The sequence below is a fragment of the Palaemon carinicauda genome, chromosome 7, assembly GCF_036898095.1.
Source record: "Palaemon carinicauda isolate YSFRI2023 chromosome 7, ASM3689809v2, whole genome shotgun sequence".
In the NCBI taxonomy this organism is placed as follows: domain Eukaryota; kingdom Metazoa; phylum Arthropoda; class Malacostraca; order Decapoda; family Palaemonidae; genus Palaemon; species Palaemon carinicauda.
The window spans coordinates 139743881-139768880 of NC_090731.1; the positions used below are offsets into that span (position 1 = coordinate 139743881).

At 35.4% G+C, this 25000-nt stretch overlaps 2 protein-coding genes across 10 annotated transcripts in view; one reads left to right on the forward strand and one right to left on the reverse strand.

The window, feature by feature from the left end:
* LOC137644036 (uncharacterized) overlaps nt 1–25000 on the reverse strand; it is a 971945-nt gene that overhangs the window by 98065 nt on the left and 848880 nt on the right. The gene's annotated exons all lie outside the window — the stretch shown is intronic.
* LOC137644035 (uncharacterized) lies at nt 1438–4871 on the forward strand. Its single transcript, XM_068376927.1, has 4 exons — nt 1438–1927; nt 2309–2986; nt 3627–3894; nt 4394–4871. The coding sequence occupies exons 2-4, from the start codon at nt 2438–2440 to the stop codon at nt 4435–4437; spliced, it is 861 nt and encodes a 286-aa protein (XP_068233028.1). The 5' UTR covers nt 1438–1927; nt 2309–2437; the 3' UTR covers nt 4438–4871.

The following is a 25000-nucleotide window of genomic DNA, read 5'->3' on the forward strand; positions in this document are numbered from 1 at the left end:
TTTTGTTATTTAGATATGTTGAATTGTGTTGAATTATTGAACTATTTGCCATATGTTTGATTATTATAGTGAAGTGTTTTGTTGAAACTATTTCGTTCATGTATAAGTGTTAAGTAATTCATGTTAATTTGTATATTTAGTAATTAATAATTATAAGAGATTGCTGAATTTCGTTCACCCGACCATGGTTTCGCACAGTTTGGATTTTATTTTGGTGGAATATTATTTTTATTATGCTTCCTACCGAGTGTTAGCTAAGGCCATCTTCAAGCTAAAGTATTTACCACTGAATACGAGGACATTCAGCTTAGGCATGTCATAATTTGGGGGCCTGACCGGGATTCCAAATCTGTTGTGTGACTATACTGTTGAAATGTTTTTGGTGAATTTTTAAGAACTGTTGGTGAACGATATGTCCAGATATTGTGCTTCATTGATTTGTACAGTTAGTGCCACGCTACGCTGTTCTTCGCCTTCATTAACTGTGTTTGACAGTAGTTACCAGGCAAGAATACACCTCATCTCTCCTCAAACCAAGGTAAAGTATTTTTGAAGGATAAGTCGATAACAAGTGTTAATTGACAGGGATCTCTGCGTATATCGCCTCTTATGCCCGCCTCATTAATATTTTCCATAATAAAGGTCACCCTCGCTATCATATAAAAGTGATAAGTTACGTTAATCTTGCGTTACCTTGCACATCATTGTTTAGCTCCCGACCTTTCGGATTAGCAAAATCCACTGTACTCCTTTTAAAGTCTTCTCATTGCGGAAGTATTAGTTCATTCTCGCACTTTTTGTGTACCTCGAACACTCCGTGATTCCAGACTTTCTGTAATTACTGAATTGCGCTAGTTTAACTCCCCAAGATTAGACATGTGGTTTAGTCAGGTTGCTGCATATATCTTTAGGTAATTACCATTCTGTAACTAGCAGTTGTTATTCGTATTTAAATACTCCTCTCGCTGTCTGTTAGCGTTCTATTATAAATACAGTAATAGCGTTGGGCTGCAGTTACCTAAATTTATCATTATAGGTTCTCGGTAGTAAATATAACTTGATACATTTGTTTACGTTCGGAGCAATGTACGTGTGGCTACTGTTAACTTTATTTTATAAATATGAATACTGTTTAGAATGATTAACAGAGTTAATGTGTTCGCGTTTAGTCAGCCATTCATTGTTAGGTAGGTAGGATTTGTTGTATTTACATAAGTGTTGTGTAGTGAGTATTTAAACCTTGTTCAAAATGCCTTTTAATCTAGAGAGCTTTGCTGGAAACCCCAAAGAGGAATTATCTACGCTCAGGTATGCTACTAAACAGGATCTGCGTGACCTAGCAGCAAAATGTAACATTGTGGTTGATCCTGCTTATGTGAAGGCCAGATTACTGAGTAACATTTTGGATTATTTAATTAACCAAGAGATTATTGCAGATGATGAAGAAGTACAAGCACTCAGAATTGCAGCAGGAGTACTTCCGCCTGTTCCAGTAGATACAGAAGTAGAGAAAATAAGGCTTCAATTGCAGTTAGAGAAGGTAGAGAAGGAAACGACCGAACGGGAGCTCTATCTAGAAGAGAAGAGAGCAGAAGCAGAAGAGAAGAGAGCAGAAGCAGAAGAGAAGAGAGCAGAAGCAGAAGAGAAGAGAGCAGAAGCAAGAGAGAAGGAACGAGAAGCTGAAATAAGACACCAGAAAAAACTCCAGGAGCTTTCTTTAAGTAACAGAAAGGAAGCCACACTCCCTGCTACGTTCGAAGTTTTTAAAGCCAGTAAGCTTGTACCTGATTTCGACGAGAGAGATCCCGAGGTTTTCTTCCAGAACTTTGAACAAATCGCAGAAACCTTAAAATGGCCTGTAGAATTCTGGTCCTTGCTCATCAGGAACAAAGTCAAGGGTAAAGCTGCATTTGTTGCTTCACAACTGGTAAGTGAAAATGACTATACAGTGTTAAAGAAAACTATCTTGGATGCATACTCCATTACCATAGAGGGGTACAGACAAAATTTTAGAAATTCTGTTAAAACTTTCAACCAAACTTTTGTAGAATTTTGTAGTCTCAAAAATAGGCAGTTGAATAAGTGGTTAGAAAGAGCAGGTGTTGATAACTTCGAATCATTTAAGAATTTGATTCTTCTAGAAGAATTTTTGAGGAAAGTGCCTACTCATATCTCAACCTTCATTCATTTTAAAGGTGAAACACTGGTAAAGAAGGCAGCTAGTCTCGCCGATGATTACCACTTAATCCATAAATCGCAAAAGGGTCAAACTAACAAATCGTCTCCTTCCTTTTCCAAATCTCCCCAGGTATCCTGTACTTACTGCAAGAAAGAGGGCCACACTATTGAAAATTGTCCACTTCCCCAGTGCAAAACTTCAAAAGCAAAAGAAGGTAAAAATGCCCAGTCAAGGAGCACATGCCATGTGACTACTCCGATGGAAGGGTTGCAGCCGTTTGAAGGATTTATTTGTGATGTTACTGTAAATGGTACTTCACTGAAGTGCCTCAGAGACTCTGGTTCCTCTCAGTCTATATTGGCAGACTTAGGTTCGAAGAATCTAACTTACACTAGGGAGTTTGTAACCATTTCAGATTTAACCTCTTCCAGGACTCTGCCTCTTGCTGAAGTGGAAATTGTTAGTCCTTACTTTACAGGAAAGGCTAAAGTAGCTGTGTTAAAGCAAGCCTTGCCGTGTTCTCCAGTAGAGCTGATCTTGGGTAATGATCTAGCAGGGTCACAGGTGAAAACTAATTTTATTATTTCAGATCCTGATTTCGTAATCCAAGAAGAAAGTAAGTCCATAGAATCTCCACCAGCTATAACTCAGGTTGTGACTAGGAATACTTCCAGGGCAGGACACTTGAAAAGTGAGAGTAAAACTACTGGAAGAACTATGGAGGCCTTAGACTTGGTGAACGTAGGTAAGAAAGAGTTTACCGAGCTACAGAAAGAGGACCCCAGCCTTAGTGAACTTTGGAAAAAGGTGAGAATTCCAGATGAAAATCCAAAATGGCCATATTTTTATGTGAATAAAGGTATTCTCTGCAGGCATTTCAGGTCGCCACAGATTAATTCTAACCATACTTGGAGGGATTGCCACCAAATAGTCATTCCTCAACCTCTAAGACTTTCCTTGTTAGACCTTGCTCATTCTGCAGAATCCCACTTAGGGGTTAACAAGACTTACAAAAGAGTAAGTGAAGACTATTATTGGCCAGGGCTTGGTAAAGATATTAAGAGCTATGTTGCTTCATGTCACCATTGTCAGGTTACAGGTCAACCTAACCAGAGAATCCCGCCAGCACCACTCCAGAACGTACTAGTACCCAAAACTCCTTTTTACAAACTCATCATAGATTGCATTGGTCCCTTACCAAAGACTAAGAGAGGGAATGAATACATACTGACTGCTATGTGTCCCACTTCAAGGTACCCTTTGGCATTTGCAATCAAAAACAAATGCAAAGACTATATTACTTAACCTTAGGAAGGTTTTCACTGTTTTAGGATTTCCCTATGAGTTACAATGTGACCAGGGAACTAATTTTACAAGCCATGTCTTCAAACAAACTATGCATACATTGAATATTCATAATGTTAACTCCTCTATATATCATCCACAGACAAATGGTGCCCTGGAAAGGTTCCATCAAACCTTGAAGAACCTTTTGCGTAAGTACAGCAGTGAAACGGCAAATCATTGGGATGAGGACCTCGATCTCCTAATGTATGTTTTTCGATGCACTCCACATGATTCCACAGGGATAACTCCCTTTGAGGCATTGTTTGGTCGTCGACCACGAACTGTATTGGGTATGGTGAAAGAAAATATTTTGCATCAGAAACCAGAGGAGACTACTAACACGTTGCAATATATTAAAGACCTTAAAAGTAAGTTTCATCAGATAAATGATTTGGTATGTTCTAACCTCCTTTCCTCGCAACAAGTAATGCAGCAACAGGGGAACAAGAAAGCCAGGTTAAGGGAGTTCCAGAAAGGTGACCAGGTACTTTAATACCATCCAATTCCAGGAGCTCCATTGAGAGAGAAGTTTGCCGGCCCATATACAGTCCTAGATCGTCTTTCTAAGGTAAACTATGTAATTAGTACCCCAGATAGGAAGAAGGACACACAATTAGTTCATGTGAACTTGTTGAAGCGGTACCAAAGTAGAGTAAATAGTGGACCACCTCGAGTAACATTGGTGACTACCTCAACTCTTAGGTCTAAAGATGACTATCCTGTTACTACTAATGAAGACCCTGATGAAGAACCAGAACTGATTACTATTAGTGATTTAACTAACTCTGAGATAATGGGTAAGCTTGACTCCTTCTTATCACACTTGTCTACAAATGAAAGCAAAGAACTAAACTCCTTACTCACCAGTTTTCAGGACTTGTGCACTGATGATCCAGGAACCTGTAACCTGATTCAACATGACATCTTGCTGGAGCCGGGAACACAGCCCATCAGACAACCATTTTACAGAGCGATAGGAAAGAAGCTTGAATCCTTAAGGTCAGAGGTACAGTACTTGATAGATCACAAGTTAGCAGTCCCAAGTACCTCCCCTTGGGCTTCACCTTGTATACTTGTACCTAAAGCAAACGGTAAGTTACGACTATGTACAGACTACCGCAGACTGAATAAGGTCACCATTAAAAATTCTTTTCCTTTGCCACGGATCAATGATATTTTAGACAATATAAGTAATTCAAAGATTTTGACTCGGATTGATTTACTAAAAGGGTACTATCAGGTAAAACTGACCCCAAAGGCCCAATCAATCTCTGCTTTTGTAACACCCTTTGGCCTATTTGAATATGTCGTTATGCCTTTTGGGCTCTCTAATGCCCCTGCTACATTTCAGAGGCTGATGGCAGAGGTAATCAGAGATTTACCTAATGTCTATGTATACTTGGACGATATAGTCATAGCAAACATGACTTGGGAGGAACATCTGCACACACTCTCAAAACTGTTTACACGACTACGTACTGTAGGTCTCACCATCAACTTAGCCAAGAGTTCATTTGGGCAAGCTAAGGTTGTATACCTTGGTCATTATTTGGGCAGTGGAGAAATAATGCCAAAAGATGCTAATATTGAGAGTGTAATGAATATACCTGTACCCCTTTCAAAATCTCAACTTAAGACCTTTTTAGGTATGGTCTCTTATTATTCCAAATTCATTAAAAATTTCGCTATTCTTGCTGCTCCATTATATGCACTACTATCTAACAAAGTAACCTTTGTTTGGACCAAGGAATTAGACAATCTTTTCAATCAGCTTAAAGGTATCTTGATCTCTAAACCAATTTTAAGGGCACCAGACTTCTCAAAGGAATTTTTATTACAGGTAGACGCCAGTGGCATAGGTTATGGAGCTGTACTTCTACAATCTTATGCTCCTAATGACACCAGCTGTATTCCAACACTGCATTACCTACCAGTAGCCTATCACTCGAGATTTTTCAGAGGAGCACAAACCAGATGGGCTACCGTGGAGAAGGAGCTTTACGCGATCGTAGCTTCTTTGCAACACTTCCAACCTTATCTTGAAGGTCATCGTCGGGTCATTGTCTTTACTGATCACCGACCTCTCACGTTCCTCAACCGTGCCAGACTCAAAAATCTGAAACTCTTGCGGTGGTCTTACATCCTTGGCACCTTTAATATTCAGCTTCAAAGCATCAAGGGAACCAACAACACCATTGCAGACACCTTGTCACGCCTTCCATCAGCATCTTCAGCTGGATCCACCTCTATGGACCCATCTTAGTGGGGGGGAATTGTCAAGTTTTCACTCCACTATTGTACATATTGAATATTATAAACTGTTTTTAGTATTTTCTTACTTTCTTTATGCACGCCCTCTGTTGATTGCTTTCTTCACTTTCATCCTTCCTTGTCCAGAGCAAAGTCTCTTTTCCCATTATTCCTCCTTTATGTTCTTCATTTTGTTTAATTGGGTACTTAAAATTTCTTGTTAAGTTAGGTGTATTCTTCCTTATTCTTCCTGTTTTGAAGACAGTGTTCGTGGCTCTTTCTCCTATTACTAAGTGTATTTTGTTATTTAGATATGTTGAATTGTGTTGAATTATTGAACTATTTGCCATATGTTTGATTATTATAGTGAAGTGTTTTGTTGAAACTATTTCGTTCATGTATAAGTGTTAAGTAATTCATGTTAATTTGTATATTTAGTAATTAATAATTATAATAAGAGATTGCTGAATTTCGTTCACCCGACCATGGTTTCGCACAGTTTGGATTTTATTTTGGTGGAATATTATTTTTATTATGCTTCCTACTGAGTGTTAGCTAAGGCCATCTTCAAGCTAAAGTATTTACCACTGAATATGAGGACATTCAGCTTAGGCATGTCATAATATATATATATATACATATATATATGTATGTATATATAGAGCCTCTATATACATATATATATATATATATATAAAAATGCATACATACATACATACGGTATATATACACTCGCACACACACACACACATATATATATATACATGTATATATATCTATGTATATATATATATATATATATATATATATATACATGTATATATATCTATATATATATATATATATATATATATACATGTATATATATCTATATATATATATATATATATATATATACACAATATATATATATATATACAATATATATATACAATATATATACAATATATATATACAATATATATATATATATATATATATATATATACAAACGAATAATTTTATAATAATCGAAATCTAATGGTTTTTGTTCTCTGACAAACGGACTAGAAGATATCAAAACTGTTTTTCGAAAAAAAATAATATATAGAAAGAATTGGCACTGTTCGTAAAATAAGGGAGACTCTTGGTAAACAATTTTCTAAACTAATGTGATTTAATCCTTTTAATTCTGGCAGAACTCTTAACACGAATCACCAGAATGTCACTTCATGCAAATTTACATCAGGTCTGGCACATAAAGGAAATTCCTACTTGGGATTACGAGTGACTTTTATTACATACACTTATTATTTCATTTTCAGGTAAAGTCGGAACAAAATTTCTCTATAACCTCACATTCCATTATGAAGCAATTATGCTTTTTTGCACAACTATACAAATTTTCGAAACATAAGCTACATCTCTTGGGGAAAAAAAAAAAAAAAAAAAAAAAAAAAAAAAACACCGTGTGACATGAATCTCGTGTTCTCCCTTGTATACCTTTCCTAGCCTGGGTATGGATATTGCGGGGTGGGAGGGGGGGGGGGGGGCACAGGAAAAGGGTCAGGAAAGGCGGGGTAAGAGAGGATGAGGACTTGTACAGGGTATCCTCTATGATTATTAGTGCAGAAACATTGCTCTAATTTTTCGTGTTATTTCGCTCCGCGCTTCAGATATTTTAGACATGTTTGCCTGTCAAGACTTTTAACGACAGAAACTGGATCATGTTTTATACTTAGTTATTGCATAACTGTAATTTCATGGCTGCTTAAAATTATTGTGTATATATATATATATATATATATATATATATATATATATATATATATATATATATATATCCAGTATTAAAGAAAAGAAAAAAAGTCTCTCTCTCTCTCTCTCTCTCTCTCTCTCTCTCTCTCTCTCTCTCTCTCTCTCTCTCTCTCTCTCTCTCTTAATGATGAAAACAGAAAAAGGACTGAAAATTCATTCCAAGCGAAAAACAGAAAGCTAAACGTGTTTAGCGTTTATCCGTATCGCAACAAGTAATATCAATAATCCATGTCCAAATATTTCTTCAATTCTTCCGAGGTTCTGTACAGAGTATGGATTAAATATATATTTTTCTTGTTTCAATTATAATGTAGACTATATTTTTCTGCACATCTATTGCATATTTTTCATACTATGATATACTTTTAACATATTTCATTAGTGGAACAACTATAAGCTGTATTTTTGTAGGTTTAATATTGTTATTCCTTCGGCTTTGTTAAACTATATTTCACTTCAAATTTGTTCTTCAGTTCGCCGTTGCATTTGTATAGCTTTCCGGTGCATGTAAATGTAATTTGATCTCAAATATGCGAAGAGTTTCAATGTTTAAGGGTTGCATTAGACATAGAAATGTGACTGAAATATTTCACACCAGACGATACAAAAAAAGACTAATGTAAAATAAAAATTAGTCACACAATTCCCTGAATTCTCATAACATATCCATCATGGTGAATGGATATTTTTTCATATGTAAGATGACAAACTTAACCCTATCACAATAATTAACAAAAAATTCCTATAAGGGGTTAAAATACTTTTGTATAGGCCAAACAGAAAAGGATAGTGCAGCAATACGAGTACTGCACAAAATTAATACCGTATGATAACGTACAAATAGCAATTAAAAAACGGAATGGGTTTGATTCAGTAATATTTACTTGACAAGAATAAAAAATAAAAATATGATGGTCGAACGAAACCCTCTGGATAAGTAGTAGATTTGATTACTTTCACGAATAACCTTGGTTTTGCAAAACCGTCAGCAGTAGCAATACGTTCCTTGTACCTTTCAGCATCATATATAAAAGAACACAATCTACATAATACTTGCTTTTCCCTTTCTTGGTGAGTCGGAAATAAATAGCTATTTCGTTCCTATAAGCGTATGTGGGACGTTACTACATGACAATGCTTAAGGATTTATAGAAAGCATTCTTCATTATCTATAAATCTTGTTTTTGTTATTGATTGCCATTTTCCTTTCAATAGCCATGAGCAAAGTAAAAATGAAAGTAGACGTCTGTTAATGAACTAATGGCTTCTGAGGAAAAATCAAGACGACATTAAAGAAGAAAAGTCCGCGAATCTTGCTTCTTTCTCGACAAATTTTTTGACTACCATTATATTATTTACATATCTTTACAATGCTGAAAGATGGTATTTTCGTTCGGCCAGCCAATTTTTTTTGTTTTTTTTTTGAATTTTCCACCCTCAACGAAAGGTGATGAGATATCCCTGAAAGGTTGGTATTTAGTATTCAGCCTAACATGGCTGAAGGATGAAATAATTCAACTCCAAACTTGAACATATTTATAAGGCATAGCTCGCCTGTTCACTCTCTCTACGAAGAGTAGTACTATTCCTAATAGGGGTGACTACAGGTAAACCAGACAGATGCTAAGAAACCTTCTTTTTTTTCATGCTGGGGCTGCATAAAACTTCTTGTAATTATTCTGTAAGGTAGTAGTGACTCAATCCTATATCCTTCGACTTCAATTTTGTTGGTCACCAGTTTTAGACGGGAGTGAAGAAGGCATGGATACATGATGAGCTTCGAATAACTAATATTATCTAGCAAACAACACAGATATTTATAGACCCCAATGGGTCACATAAGGGTGATAATATATGTGTACATTCAATGGCTTTTGTTGACATTACATAAAAATATAAGATTGGTAATGAAAAAAAATCCTCTTTTGTTGTTTAAGTTGACTAGTCAGATGGTGGTGTATGTTCGATACTTGCAGCACATGTAATACACGCTTACCCCTGGAAGCAGACATGTATGTGAAAGAGGGTGTGCATGAAAGTTTGTGTTGCAATGTGTAGATCTTTTGGCATTTGGTGCTTTGATGTGGGCTTGCATGTCTAATGGTGGGGAATAATTTCCCCACAATGTGACGTATGCACTGGAGATCATTGGAGGAAAATAGGGAAGGAAAAATTTCTGAAGGGACGACCAAAGGGTTGCAGTATAACGTTTAAGCCCCTGAGAAATGCACGATGTCCTTGGGAGTGGTCCTCCATCCAAAGGACAACCAAGAGATGTTGTGGAAACCAACTCAAGTTGGTGCAGAAGGACAAAGCTATTTTGAGGGTACGATGGATATATTCCATAATTACATGTGATGTAGGGTTATGAACGGCTGTCTGATATAGGGTGATGTCGAGATGTCCTAATAATGTCCCCAATTGAGAGGTGTAAGTGGTACCCCTGCAAGAAGTAATATGCTCCCAGATATCAAATCTTGCCATCCCTCCAGAAAGTAAGGTAATATGGGTATGGGTTTAGGTCGAGTGGAGCGACTGATAACTGTGAAATCGTAACCTTTTTCTCGTGACGTAGGTAGGGGGTCAACCATGTCAATGTGAATGTGGGTATAACGTCGCTGAGGTTGATGAAAAGTATCCACACCCAAATCAGTGTGTTAATGCTCTTTTGAAGTTTGACATGAAATACAGGTTCAGACTGAATTCTTTGCCTCTTTGGTAGCCCTGCAGTAGATCAGCGAGTGGGGTGTGAGAGGCTATTGGAAAGTTGAAACACCTCTTAATACATGGAGGCAGATATCCACGGGCGGGTGTAGTCTAACAGTACCTAAGTCAAAGAAGAGCGTGGCATTGGAGTCATCAAGGGAGACGTCTTCCAAATGGAGACGCGTGCAGGATGTCCTGTAGATTTAATACTGAGGGTCCTTTCATTGGGCTACTGCCAAGGCCTTGCAATCTATTCCAAGGTGGATGGCAGCTATTGTTTCTAGAAAGGGCATCAGCATTGAGAATCAATTTACCAGGGATATTTTAAATGGCACTGTTGTATTCTGAAATGGCAGAGATGTCAATGTTGAAAGGTAGACCAGACATCGGACTGCCAAGTGAAGTGTACGCAAGGGGCACATGGTCCATGCAAATGATGAAGGATGTGCTCTCTAAAAGGGGGTGGAAGTAATGGACAGTAGTCAATACACTCCAAGTCGAAGGTAGAGTAGCTTGATTCCGCCTTGGAAAGTTTTCTACTGAAGCAGGCCAATGGGCAGGTAGAACAGTTGATACTTTGTTCAAGTGCTGCCCCTAAAGCGATATCACTGACATCAGTGATGAGTAGTTGAGGTGCATTTGGCATGGGAAAGGTTAGAGCAGTAGCATTTGATACACGTTCTATGCACTAAAGAAGGCCCTCCTGAAGAGGGGGCCACTTCAAGTTTTTGGGCTTGCTTTTGATAGTCATAAAAGGGGGCAAGAGTACCAGCAATGGCTGGCAAAATCTGGTGATAATAGTTCACCATACCCAAGACCTCCTGCAAAACTTTGATGGTTGGGGGCATAAGGAACTCTTGTAATGCTGAACCTTCTCAGGAAGGAGGCGAATGTCGTAATGAGTGATGTGATGACCCAAGAATGCCACTACCCTGGCACCATTGGTAGGTGCATAGGTAGTGTTCTTTGGGAGGGGGATTATCATTATTATTATTATCATTATTATTATTATTATTATTATTATTACTTGCTAAGCTATAACCCTAGTTCGAAATGCAGGATGCTTCAAGTCCAGGGGCCCAAACAGGGAAAATAGCCCAGTGAGGAAAGGAAACAAGGACAAAATAAAATATTTCCGGAACAGTAACATCATTAAAATAAATATGTCCTATATAAACTATAAAAACTTCAGCAAAACAAGAGGAAGAGAAATTAGATAGAACAGTGTGCCCGAGTGTGCCCTCAAGCAAGATAACTCTAACCCAAAACAGTGGAAGACCATGGTATAGAGGCTATGTCACTCCCCAAGAGTAAAGTACAATGGTTTGATTTTGGAGTGTACACCTCCCTTTGAAGAGCTGCTTAACATAGCTAAAGAGTCTCGTCTACAATTACCAAGAGGTAAGTAGCCACTGACAATTACAGTGCCATCTACGTAATATACACAGAAGGAGAGGTCACCTAAGATTCCATCCATGAGCCTTTGAAATGTGGCCCTTGCATTACAAAGACCAAAGCAGGATTAATTGAAATTATATGTTTAAATTGGCTGTCATGGGGATTTATTCTTGGTTCATGGGCACATGATAATAATAATACCTCTTCAGGTCAAGGGTTGAAAATACTCGAACATTGAGAATATAGGTAGCGATGTCGGTAATGCTGGGGAGGGGTTAGTGGTCTGATTCTTTCTGCATGTTAAGACCTGTAATCCCCACAAGGGCGTAGGAGTCCATGCTTCTTCAGGAAGATGTGCAGGGGCAATGACCATAGCAAGCCCTTTGACAAAGGTCCATTTCGATGAATGCATTTAGCAGCAGTCAAGTGGTCTGGGCCAAAAGTCTGAATCTTACAAACACTGGGGTACACGTCGTCTTGATATAATGATAGATAACGTGATTGGTAGTAACCATGGGCGTCTGGCGTAGTTCTGAGTGGAAGATGATGGGATACATGGTGAGGAAGTGGGTGTAGGTATCCGTGGTCATGCTGATGTGAAGAGCAATATCGGAGGGAGTAGATTATAAAGGTGTAGATGAGTAATAGCTGGCTTTGACAAACTGTGGATGTGCAATGCCAACCAGGAGGTGGAAATGGGCGAGGAAAACTGCTTCGATAAGAGGCAGTGTACTATCGACAAGGATGAAATTCCACTGGTATGCTTCTTCTTTCCCACCATTCTACCTACATTAAGGAGTTGATTGCCTGATGCACCCTCTTCAATGCCTTCTAGCAAAAGCATCCTCTTCAATCAAACCTCTTCTCTCCATATCTTCTGTCACCTTATCTCGCTATCTAATTCTCTTCCTCCCTCTTGATCTTCATCCTTAACAGGTTCCTCCCAAGCTCTCCTCATTCCCTCCCCACCATCCATCCTCAATACGTGCACACACTATCCAAATTATGACACTGATCACTTCTGTAATCGTTACTACTCCAGCCATTCTTCTTATTTCATCATTTTCCAATCTTTCAAGCAGCGATATTCCCATAATTCACCTCAGTAATCTCATCTCAATTCTCTCAAGCTTTGCTCCCTCTTTTTGGCTTAAAGCCAACGTTTCCAATCTCTACATTAACACTGGTCTTACTACTGTGCTATAGATCTTGGCTTTTAGCTTGGTTGGCACTTTCTTTTCACATACCACGATTACTACCTCTTACCATTTCCCCCGGGCTGCGTTTATCCTATTTTCAACTTCATTCTAGCTTTCTCCCTCCTAAATTATAGTAGATCCCAAGTATCTAAATTATTCCACTGTACATAACTGAACATCTACTTTCATGTATGACTATCATTTCCCTACCTACCTTTCTGGTCACCATAGCTTCAGTCTTATCCACATTTACCCTCGAGCCACCCTCACCAAAGTCTCTTGCCACTCTACAACTCTCCTTTGTAAGTCTTCTTCCTTTTCAGCAGTAATCACCAAATTATCTGCATACAAAAAATCCCAAAACACTTCATTTCTGATCTCTTCCCTTTTAACGCATCCAAGATTACCACTAACTAAAACATGCTCAATGCTGACCATTGGTGTGATCCAACACTAACTTTTAAGGTTTCTGTTTCCCAACAGCTGTTATTACTTTTGTCCTTCTTCTTTTATATATTATTTCTACCATTCTAACTAATTTCTCCAGGACTTTCCCATTCCTCAAGCACCATAACATTACTTCTCTTGGTATTCTATCATAAGCCTTCCGTACATCTAAAATAGCACAGAAGGGCTTATGGTTTCCTTATAGCCTCTTTTTCTGTAGCTGCTCTACTATAAAGATGGCATCAACAGTCCCTCTTTCACTCTTGAATCAATATTTCTGTTTCCCACTCTTTACAATATCTCTCAATCTCACATCTAGCACCATATCAAAAACTTTCAAACCATGCCCTGTTAGCTTATTTCCCCAGTAGTTACTACATTCCATGATATTACCTTTCTATTTAAAATATAGATCCTATAGACCCTCTACCCAGTCTTTAGAAATTATTTCCTCTTCCCATATTGCTCTTAACAAATCCGGCATCCATTCTTCCCTCTCTGTAGCTCGTATTATGACCATTTTAATTTGAAGCTCAGAAGGACCAGTGCTTTACCATTTTCCATTTTACTCAATGCCCGCTTCACTTCTGTATTTCCATTACTGGCCCTTCCACTCTCAAGTGTTTCTCTCTCTCTCTTTTTCAGTATTCAACCGTTCGTTCAAAATATTCTCTCCATCTCCTCTTTAATGTCTTCATCCCAATGCAATATATTTCCATCTCTATACTACATCCTGTTTTAACCTTTTCTTCGGGTTTAAAATTTATGGATAAATTTTCTCTTTCACTCGTTCAAAGCCTTTTATTCAATAGCGCTACTACTCTTCCAATAGCTATACCTACTTTCCTACTAGAAACTTTTTCCTTTTCTTTGTACCATACCTTTGCATCCTGTGCATGACTTATTTTCCGATCCTTAAATACCTTTCATTTTCTCTAAACTGACTCTTGCCCCCCTCTGTTACACCACCACTATTCTCCTTTTGACAAACCATACCCGCTGTCTCTTTCCACTAATTCCTCCATGTCTCCAACAAATATTTCTTTCATGCCCACCCAGATATTTTCAACTCTGTTACCCTATCCAATCTCTAAATTCACCCTTTCCAGTTGTCTTTCCCTCACAATTCTCCTAAATTGCTCACTATTTTCTCCTTTTGGGTCCCTAACCTTAATTCTAGATCTTCCCTTTCTCTTTTTCTCTGGTACTGGGCACTCCCAAACAAAAGAGTCAGTGTCTTGTAACCATGGGTAATCAGGGTGTGGATAGTAGAGGCATTGATGGCCGCCAATCAGACATCAGCAAGCTTTGAAAGATGGGACCGAAGGGAATGACAGGTACCAGTATAAACCAGAAAGAGCAAATTAGATCCTGAATCATGCAAAAAGAAGAGATTAGTTAATGGGGAGGCCTTGCCTGTGTTGATAGTCTTTCTTACACATTTATTCGACCATTGGCATCTGGTAACATGTTTCTTAGCAGCAACTCAGAACCTGGAGTGGTAGTAGCACAAGAGAAGGCAAGGGGCGTCATCCATTGATGGTGTGGGGTGGCTTATGTATGGTGGGCGGCTTTGTCACTGCCCAGGCATGTCACTCAATTAACGTTGATGTCCTACAACATTCACCTCAGCTTCAGTCACCGTTGAATGGTTGTCCCCTTCGTCATGAGTGGAGTTATGGATAGTGGGAGAAGTAGGTGTCCATAAGGGTATCAACTCTAGCCATTAGATCTTTCTTAGGTAAGGTTTCAACATCGGGAAGGGCGGCTTGCACATGATTCTTGCATGTATTGCACCCAAAAGACATGAAGTAAGTTCATTTCATGAGGAGAACTGTCTGCAGCAAGTTGAAGTTGAGCAATATTGATCAATTATTTGATCCTCAAACGTTTGTTGATTGAGCTGAAAAATCTTGGCTACATGGGTGGTTTTCGAAGTGAGTACTGCTCCAAGAGGTATGATTTGAACGCATCATACTGTATGAGTGTGTCCCTTTGCTCACAAAGCCAATCAGAGATTTCTGGGAAGGCGTTGTCAGTATGCTGATGGCGCTGTCTTTATCAACAAAACACTACAGGACTTGCATAGCTTGCTTACCAGAATGCATGAAATATCACATAAGGTTGGGCCTAAAAATAAATAGAAGAAAAACAGAGATAATGAGAACGGAATATGCAAAGGAAGATAAAATATCATAGGAAAGAGAAAGGATTAATGAGGTTGAATTATTTACATATTTAGGAACTATGATCTCTAATACAGGATCTTTATAATTTGAGTTCAATGAAAGATTGAGAAGACGATGGATTGACGAGCATAGGAGGACAAGTAACAGTGGACTAGTAACGGCTCATAATGCTGATATGTATGTATAAACACACACACACACATACACACACACACACGCACACATATATATATATATATATATATATATATATATATATATATATATATATATATTATATATATATATATATATATATATATATATATATATATATATATATATATATATATATAATGTATAATATACATGAGAATTTTCACACAACAATAATTTTGTTATATATTGAGCCACAAAGTTCGTTTAATTTAGAATTCCTTCGAAATTTTGAATATACAGTATATAAAAAGGAAATCTATTTTATGACAAGTGCTTCTACACGGGGTATGATTGAAGCCAATGCCTCTGAATTGAAATAAACCTGGATTGTGACAATCAGTCAAGCTATAAAGAGATGTATGTCTATTTTAGCTCTACTCAACACATCCCAGTTCAATTTAGGAATTGGTTCTAAGAGTAGAAATCAATCTATCTCAACCGTGATACCCGATTACTAATTTCGTAATACGGCAATGTAATAAAATCTGTTACTAACACATGAGTTTCAGCCCAAGCACTTTGATTGAAATACTTTTCTCTTGGTGCAATTTTGGATATTTTGCTCCATCAGATGAATAAACGAATGGTAGCTCAAGAATACCGATTATCTACCAATTCCAAGAGCCATCATACTGTCACATGTTTTTAAACACCACTTGGCAAGTCGTCTGAATACGTCTACTAAAGGTAATCACCTGTTCCCTAGTCTACAGTTTGCTTTAAATGTCATTCTTTTAATATTCTTTATCGTACAGAGTCCCACAGATTTCGTTCACTTAGTAATATTATTGGTATTGACCTTTTTATCTTTGGGCTGTATTAATTAAGAGGCTCAAAAACACATGGGGTTAGTTGACATTTTGCAGTCCTTTTATCAATTTTTAATCAACATTTTGCAAGTAATTATTACTGATGGCTAGTAAAGAGAGAATATTATTGTCTCCAGGATATTTACGGTAATAGTATGATATGTGATTTTCTTTTTAAACTTAGGCTTGTTATTTGTCTAGGATATGTATCGTTCCCCGCTCTTGATGAGTCTTTAAACGAAGATTTCGCTAAAATTATTCCATAACGCAAATTACTGTGATGGAGTTGGATGTTCGTCAATGTAATTTGGTAATAGGTTTAGGACAGCAGAAATCCACTGCCAGTTCTTTATATTTATTTTAGAAACGTACAATTCATCTGAAATTTGAAGCGCCCTCCTTCATTACAAATTAATGAAGCGACTTGCCAATTTATTATAAAGTGTTTGCAAACTTATATTCTGCTGTTTCTGATTTTGTTCCTCCAGTTGATTTTATGTCCCCGATTAATATCGTATTGCTTGGAAAAAATATTCTTTAAAAAATCGTTCAATTAACCCACTTAATGGTTCATAACAGGTTATTTTTTTTTTTTTTTTTTTTTGGCACTTAGAAACAATACCATCCACCATGTAAAATTGCAGGCAAGTTAATCACGGTAGCCATTCTATTTTTTTTCCTATGTTCCTGTTGTGTGAAAATTAGGACAAAATCTTTATAATTATAAAGCTGAATCTCAATTACTTCAGAAGATTAAATTTTGTGCAAATAGTATTTCTATAACAACAGCCATTCGAGTTTCACTTCAAAATCTATTCGTTACTTACGTTATTGATTCTTTCAAAGATATGTATCATTTATAGGTAATTATTTTCATTTTTCTTTGCCCCTGCTGCCTTATTGTATAACTCTGTTCTTCCAATTACGTGTCAAATTTTATTTAATAATAATAATAATAATAATAATAATAATAATAATAATAATAATAATAATAATAATAATAATGTGTAAAAAACCAACACATCATCAAGCGAGATGTTGGAAAATAGGACACGGAGAAAGTGGAATGGTGAATGCTTTCACTGTTTAAAACAAATCATAAAATTACATAGAACACAGGTTATATAATGACTTTTCGTCGTACGTAGAAGTTACAAAACAAAATCCGTGGCATTCTCTTTAAAAATGATTTGCTGAGATAGAAGTCAAGAATTTATTAATCACTTTTAGAAACATTTATAGGGAAGCATGTAATTAATCCTATTCATAATGTTCGATTGCATAAAATAAAAACAATATCATCACGAAGCCATAACCTCATGAATCGAATGATAATACTCAAGGGAAAATAAATCACAGATGATTGTGAAATCAAGATCAGTATCATCAAAACCTGACTCTAGAGATAAGACAAATTGGGACAAATGAGATCGATTCACGGTAAAGTGAATCCAATTCCCTGACCATTTTTCATGACCAAATCTGATTGCCAAATCCTAACTGGGTGGGTAATCGGGTCGAAGCGGCTACTCGATATTCGGATCGAAAATTCATCAACATCAAATGTAGTAAAAGCGATTGAATATATCTGCAATCCGGCCGTCATTCGGAAATCCATGAATGAGTGAAGTGTGCCATGTTTGAGACCAAGGTAAAGTTTCATAGATTTAAAATAGAAACTGACTAAGTAAAAGACATTGGTACATCGATAATGACAGAGATCTATAAAAGACACCTGCTTGAACCGCGGGTGTGGATAATGAATAAGTATCAGCTTATATAAAATTCCATGATTATGATTTTAATTTATTTCAGTCTTTGAAGCCTAGACATTTTCTGTTAACATGCAAACGCACTCCTCTTGCCATAGTCATATTCCGATTCTAAATTTAACTTAACCATAATTTTATTTCCATATTGTATGAGAGGAAAAACCGTTCATCTAGTTAACTACTATCTAATGTATCATATCTTATTTATTCATCGTTATTCTTTTTACTTATAAAAGAAAATATCTATATCATGGAAAAAATATCATTTGAGTAAAAAATTACTGATTTTTCTTTCAGAAAGTATAAATAAAACAACAACATGCAAATGTTCATTAGAATTCACAGTGACAAGAAACAAACAGCCTTCGAGTGACTTTTACATAAGCAAGACTGCTTGCTATACATTTCATGAATTTTGTCGCAGGGAAGAACAAATTTCCCGGAATCATAATCCAAAAATAAAAAAATGAGTATTCTTTTCTAGTGATATTTTACTGAAAGAGGAGAGCCCCTCCTAACACGAAGCGCTTCCAAGTACATACTGTGTTGGCTTCTCAAGTCAAAGGTCCTAGCTAATGGCTATGAATGTGAAATGAAAGCTGCCACAGCAACGTTGCCAGTCACTAGGACACTAAAGGAGCAACTAAATTCATATGTAAAATACTAGACATTTGCTAGCTTTACATAATACAATAATTTCTTCTAAATTCACACTATAATCAATTTGATTTTATTGAATAAATTATGACCCTTTTATAAAATTCAAGGAATCTTTACATGCGACATATTAAGCTAAACATTTCTCAAATTAATGAACCTTATCTCTTTTTAGTAAAAATTTCTACATCATTATAAATAATGTTTCCACTTTCTGAATAGGCCAATGGTTTATTTTTATTTATTTTTTTTTTTTTTTGAGTAAATACCCTGTTAACGAACATGGGCAAAATACTGAATGAAATTTTCGCGAATACAAAGCCGGTGACTACAAATGAAGTTGCATTGCATAAACGTCCTTACTGTATAAGCAACTTAAATTAAATATTTAACCCTAAATATTTAAACATCTTATAAAAAGATTTACCAAAACAAAATGTTTCTACAGCATAATTAATAATATTAATAATAATAATAATAATAATAATAATAATAATAATAATAATAATAACAAAAATAATAATAATAATAATAATAATAATAATAATAATAATAAATACTATGTAAAAAGTTTTTATTTCTCAGCTAAATCATGAAAAAAAAAAAAAAAAAAATGTGGCTCATGCTAATTAACAGCAACACATTCTGAGTTAGACTTCACTTGGCAAGATCTTAGTCTTGAAAAACAATAAAGTTGTCGAGTTCACAGCAACAGAGCTTTGTAGTGAAGCCTCATAAAAGCTCCCCGTTGGGGAATGTTAACCACGCGGGCCAGACGTCTTTGGCATGTTCCCGAGTACCACTTCTGCGGCCCTTTCAGGAAAAATCTTAACACAAGGCAAACACCAGAAGAATAAAAGGCAATGATGATGAGGAAGAGGAGGAGGAAGAACAAAAATAAACCTATTAGAGCTTCTACCTAGAAAACTAAATGGGAGAAGCAAAAGTTTTTCTGCAAATATATGATTTTCTAAACGCAGGAAACATATCAGCCACCAGACTAAAACTAAAATTATGGTTTGTCATATGGAACTAGAATCTATATTTTTATGAAAATAAAATTGCTGTCATTAAAAAAACGTAATAAATTAAAAAAAAATTAAAATATGAAGATTAAAATTATGGTTATCATATGGAACTAGAATCTAAATTTTTATAAAAAAAAAAAAAAAAAAAATATGCCGTCATTTAAAACTTAACGTAATAAATATAAAAAGAAAAATTAAATACATATAATAATAATAATAATAATAATAATAATAATAATAATAATAATAATAGGTAAGTGGGGAATATGGGGAAAGGAAGAGTACCCCTGGATACAATCCAGTTTATAGCTCAAAGGGAGGTACTAGGGATGGGAAAGATTAAGGAAATAGGGAGAAAGAGAAGTACAGGAGAAGAATAAAAGAGAGGGGCAGACCCTCTTGCGATATTAGGGAATTGGTATTATTATTGTTATTCAAATACATATAAATATCTAAATATAACATTCATATACAATTTACTGTATATATTCTGTACGGCATATGGGTATATGCAAATATATGTATACAAATATAATATATATATATATATATATATATATATATATATATATATATATATATATATATATATATATATATATATATATATACACACACACTGTATGTATATATATATATATATATATATATATATATATATATATATATATACACACGCTCATACACTGATATACATACTATATGTTAATGGTCGCATATTACTTCGTCAGGACAAAATTCCAATTGCCTCATCTAATTTAAACATCAAATTAATCAGCTAGTAAGTTAAATTTTGAGCAAGAGTCTCATTTTTATACGTAACTTGTGACTTCTGTCTACGTAAAAAGCCCTTTCCTTCCATAACCAGAAATGTTAATAACTCTTGACATCTTATATTCTATACCATCCATTCTCAAAACCTTCAGAGTCCTTCTCTCATATTTCACTGTAATATTTCGTTTGGTCTATGGACACCTCATAAAGCAACTTTGCTTTACGGGTAACTTTTCATATAACTGATTCACGCACCTAGTACAAATACAGTTTTATTTTCTAAAACGAACCTTTTTTATTGAATAATCACTTTGTCCTCTACTCCACTTTTTTCAGTCCAAGTCATACCATAGAGTTTCTAGATATTCTAATTAATGATATGCCTCAGTAATTCTTACAACCCACAACAAAACAGCTATACGTTTCATCAACTTCTTTGTAATGTTTTGTGTATCTGTATTTTCCATACATACCTAGCTAAGCCACAATATTTCCAACATCAATCTCTGTGGTGGGCATTTAGTATGGGCTTAACCAATGGTCACCGGTTAAAAATTTTATGGATTACTTTGTAAAATACGTTTTATCATATTTGTTTTCCGCGTAATTAAAAATTATGTTATGTATTGAAGAAAACTCAACAATCCACAACAGTTTTTACACTAAATTGAAAACACACAAAAATGACCAAGGAGTATATGCACTGCAAGAATCACGTGAGCATTTTATTATACTGAAAAATTTAGGAATAACAGCCCCATGGTGATCATAATATCACACAGAGTACCATCTAAATCCAATCTATCATCTCCACTCGAATATAATCAATGATGACAACCTTTTGCACTAAGCACTAGAAACATCTATTTTCTTATAAAGTGAAACACGTAGATATAATAATGATGGCATTTAACAGAACTGACATCTAGCACAAATGTATAAGTGATTTTTTTTTCTTTACATAAATATTTTACAAACATGTGAATAATTCATTCATGCTTAAAGATACACAGGAACAATTTCAAGCTTCCTTCCGAGTTAAACTTAGGATCTCCTTTTTCCCTTTGTCTTTGTGTCTGAATTTTCCTTTTATTTGAGTCAATACAAAATGAATACATGAGCATCAGCCTCTTTCGACTAATGTATGAAACACATTTTCAATTCATAATTCAATTTATTGAAGTACTCGTAAACTGAATTCCATCTTAGTCAAGATATATTTTCCTTCACACCACTGAAGTAGGCAGGCTTTAAAATTTCTGGTCAGTTACACTGAAAAGCTTCAATCTTTAAATTCATCAGAAGTAAATAGCATAGAAATGGGAAAATTTCTACCTTTACATATTCTTTTACGTCGATTATAATTCTAATTTTGCAAAATTGCATTTAATTTTGCGGGGCACGCTTGCTCGTCAAATAAATAGCCTTCAGATTGTTCTATTACAGTCTCTGCAAATAATGACTACTATTGCTACTGCTGCTACAACTACTACTAGCTAATGCATTCAAAACGTGTATTATGTAAGACTGTCACACTTCAGTAATGTGGAATCAATAAGACAGAAAATGTCTAGATTCTGAATATGCAATACAAAGTAATTAGTAACGAGTAATATGTTCATTAAAATAGTTACCATTCATTTCTATACAGCATGCAGTGGGTATTATAAAGGAGAAAACGTTATAAACTTATTATGTCTTTTTGATCAAAGTAAATGTCTTCAGAGTAATAATAAGTATAGTAACGTCAAGAAATACTGATTTCCTTGGTTCTTTTTGGTAAGACAAAAAATAAATTGTTGAAAGGGTCTCATTATTTTCAAATATAAGAACTTTGTAAAATCAAGACATAGGAGGCCTATACTTCTTAGGGTCAGTTTAACTTAACTTCGTTCCTAGTTATGATCCTGAAATATTTAAATTTTTCAGTAAGATAGTTAAAAATAGTGTAGTGTGTGCGTGTGTGTATTTGTACTTTATCTAAACTATTATATTAGTGTTAAAAAATAATTCGTATTCTTTTACCGTGTAATCTATAAATAATGGTACAACCAATTTCTTCATTTAAACCAAATGCATAACAGAATACTAAATCTTTTCTGCAGTAGTCTGCAAAACCTGCACACAAGTATTGCATGTGAATAATATTATTTACGCTTAAGTTTAAACACCAAATTCATGCTCCTTCTAGCATAAGCACTAAAAGCAGCAAAGATAGCAAACACCAAAAGCATTAGCAACAACAAATAGCAATAGCAGCATTAACAACAGCATCATCTACATCTCTTAAATCTATACTGTACTGTTAACACAAAAAACATGGACAACACCACCAAAGTTCCTGAATTTGAACATACGTATTGTAACATGGCTAAATGTAACTATAACTAAATACGGACTCTTGTTATGTTGAATAACTGCTATTTTAATGATCACGGAAAAAAATACTTCTTTTAATACTATAACTGTTCCGATAATTAAAACAACAGTAATAAATTTGTAGAACATCATACAATAACTATGAAGAATTTTTAGGTTAATAGCATGAAAACTAACAAGGATCTTATTTCATATGAAGCTTAGTATGGCTACAAATGAATCAATACTCTTGTCAAAGTATACCACATTGGTGAGACGTGATATCCAAAGAAATGTGTTAGCAAACAATGTGACATGTGTGGCGTTTAAAATAAGGCATTCAATTGTTGGAAAATTAAGCATATAATAATTCTTGTTTATTGTTATGTGGTTTTTATTTCTAGGGTGTGATTAAGTGCGAGTGATCTTAGAAAAGAAATTGGGACCAAGTTTGCGACAGAAGCAAAGAGCAATGCATTGAATTCTGCATAAATTTCAGTCTTCGATGACAGGATCAAAAGAAATCAAGCAACGCCCAAGTAAGATTGTAAGCAGGTCACGTTTGACAGAAATTTATCAATTTCTAAGAATTTACGGTTAGCGAAATACCCGGGAACGTGAAAAGTGGGCAGACACAGATTCACTTGTCGCAAATATTATTTTGGAAACTAATAATCAAAAGGTGATAAACACGGCTTTGCAAATATAGGAATAAATACACGAAAAAAATATTAAACGCTTATAAGTATCCTTCTTACTGTCATAGCATTATTTTCGAAAAAAAAGAAAAAAAAAATCCGTGCTACTAACGTCTGACCTATGATTCGACCTCTTCATTTCTATTAATACGAACATGAACATTTACACGGCTAAGGCCAAGATGGAAGTCTACAGTAGGTCTTTCTTAAAGACGACGTTTCAGCCGATATGAACTGCATTTCTTTGTTCAACATAGAAAGGAGAAATGAGATGTTAATGGCAGTATTAATAAATAAGCCACTGTTAATGACAGCACACTTAACGGTACGCTTGAAAGGAGTTTCAAGTCTAGAATAGTTATTATCGATTAAGTTGCGATGTAATGAAAACTCTGGGAGTTAATCTATTGTTAAAAACGTGCTTGTACCATCCACAAAAAGTCTTTGTAACTGGAAACACGTTAAATAACTATAAGATCGTAGGATCAACGATTTTGACTTATAGCCATTTTAAGGACTATAAGACATTCTAAGAAGAAATGTAATAAAACGTTTCTATCACGACTTGTTGTACAGACTGACATACTAAGAGGACAGACAAAACCTTGACGACCACAGGGGACTTCAACGACCACATCCATTCTTGAATTCCACAAGGAACCTTGCCTTTCTTTTGGCCACACACAAATACAACTTTCTCTACCACAAAACTACTATTCTTTCCTCCTCATCTATTACTCACCATCATCAAGTCCCTTCTCTGTCAAGCGCGGCCAAAGACAACCGCTAGGGTCCATCTTACAACGGTGTTCTAAAGGCACAAAATATTATGCATTCATTATGTAAATGTATTATGCAGTGTGATCAAGTGGTTTTAACTGAAGTATGGTTTCTCAAGTTACCTGAGGGAATAAGGCTCCAAGATGAAAATTATGCAGTGGCATTCAAAAGCATAGGGCATGTCAACTAAGCATCAGCAAAGCAGTTTCTTAATTACCCTAGGCAGAAAAACTGCAATAAAAAACGACTTGGAAAAAGCAAAGCTACTATACACTGTATTAGGATTTGTATTATAAGTTGGACCTCAGTTCTATTTTTTTATGTATCATGGGACAACAAACTAACCAAAAGCTATATCATGCTTTTTATAAAATGTTTTTATTTTTAAAAAATAGTTCCACTAGGTTTTATATG

Excerpts from the sequence above, each read along its gene's own strand:
- LOC137644035 (XM_068376927.1), top strand. The coding sequence starts at position 2,438 with ATGGAAGGGTTGCAGCCGTTTGAAGGATTTATTTGTGATGTTACTGTA. Across the intron at positions 2,987-3,626 it reads TTAGTGAACTTTGGAAAAAG|ACAAATGGTGCCCTGGAAAG; the intron begins GTGAGAATTCCA and ends TATCATCCACAG. Across the intron at positions 3,895-4,393 it reads ATATATTAAAGACCTTAAAA|TTTTCAGGACTTGTGCACTG; the intron begins GTAAGTTTCATC and ends CTTACTCACCAG.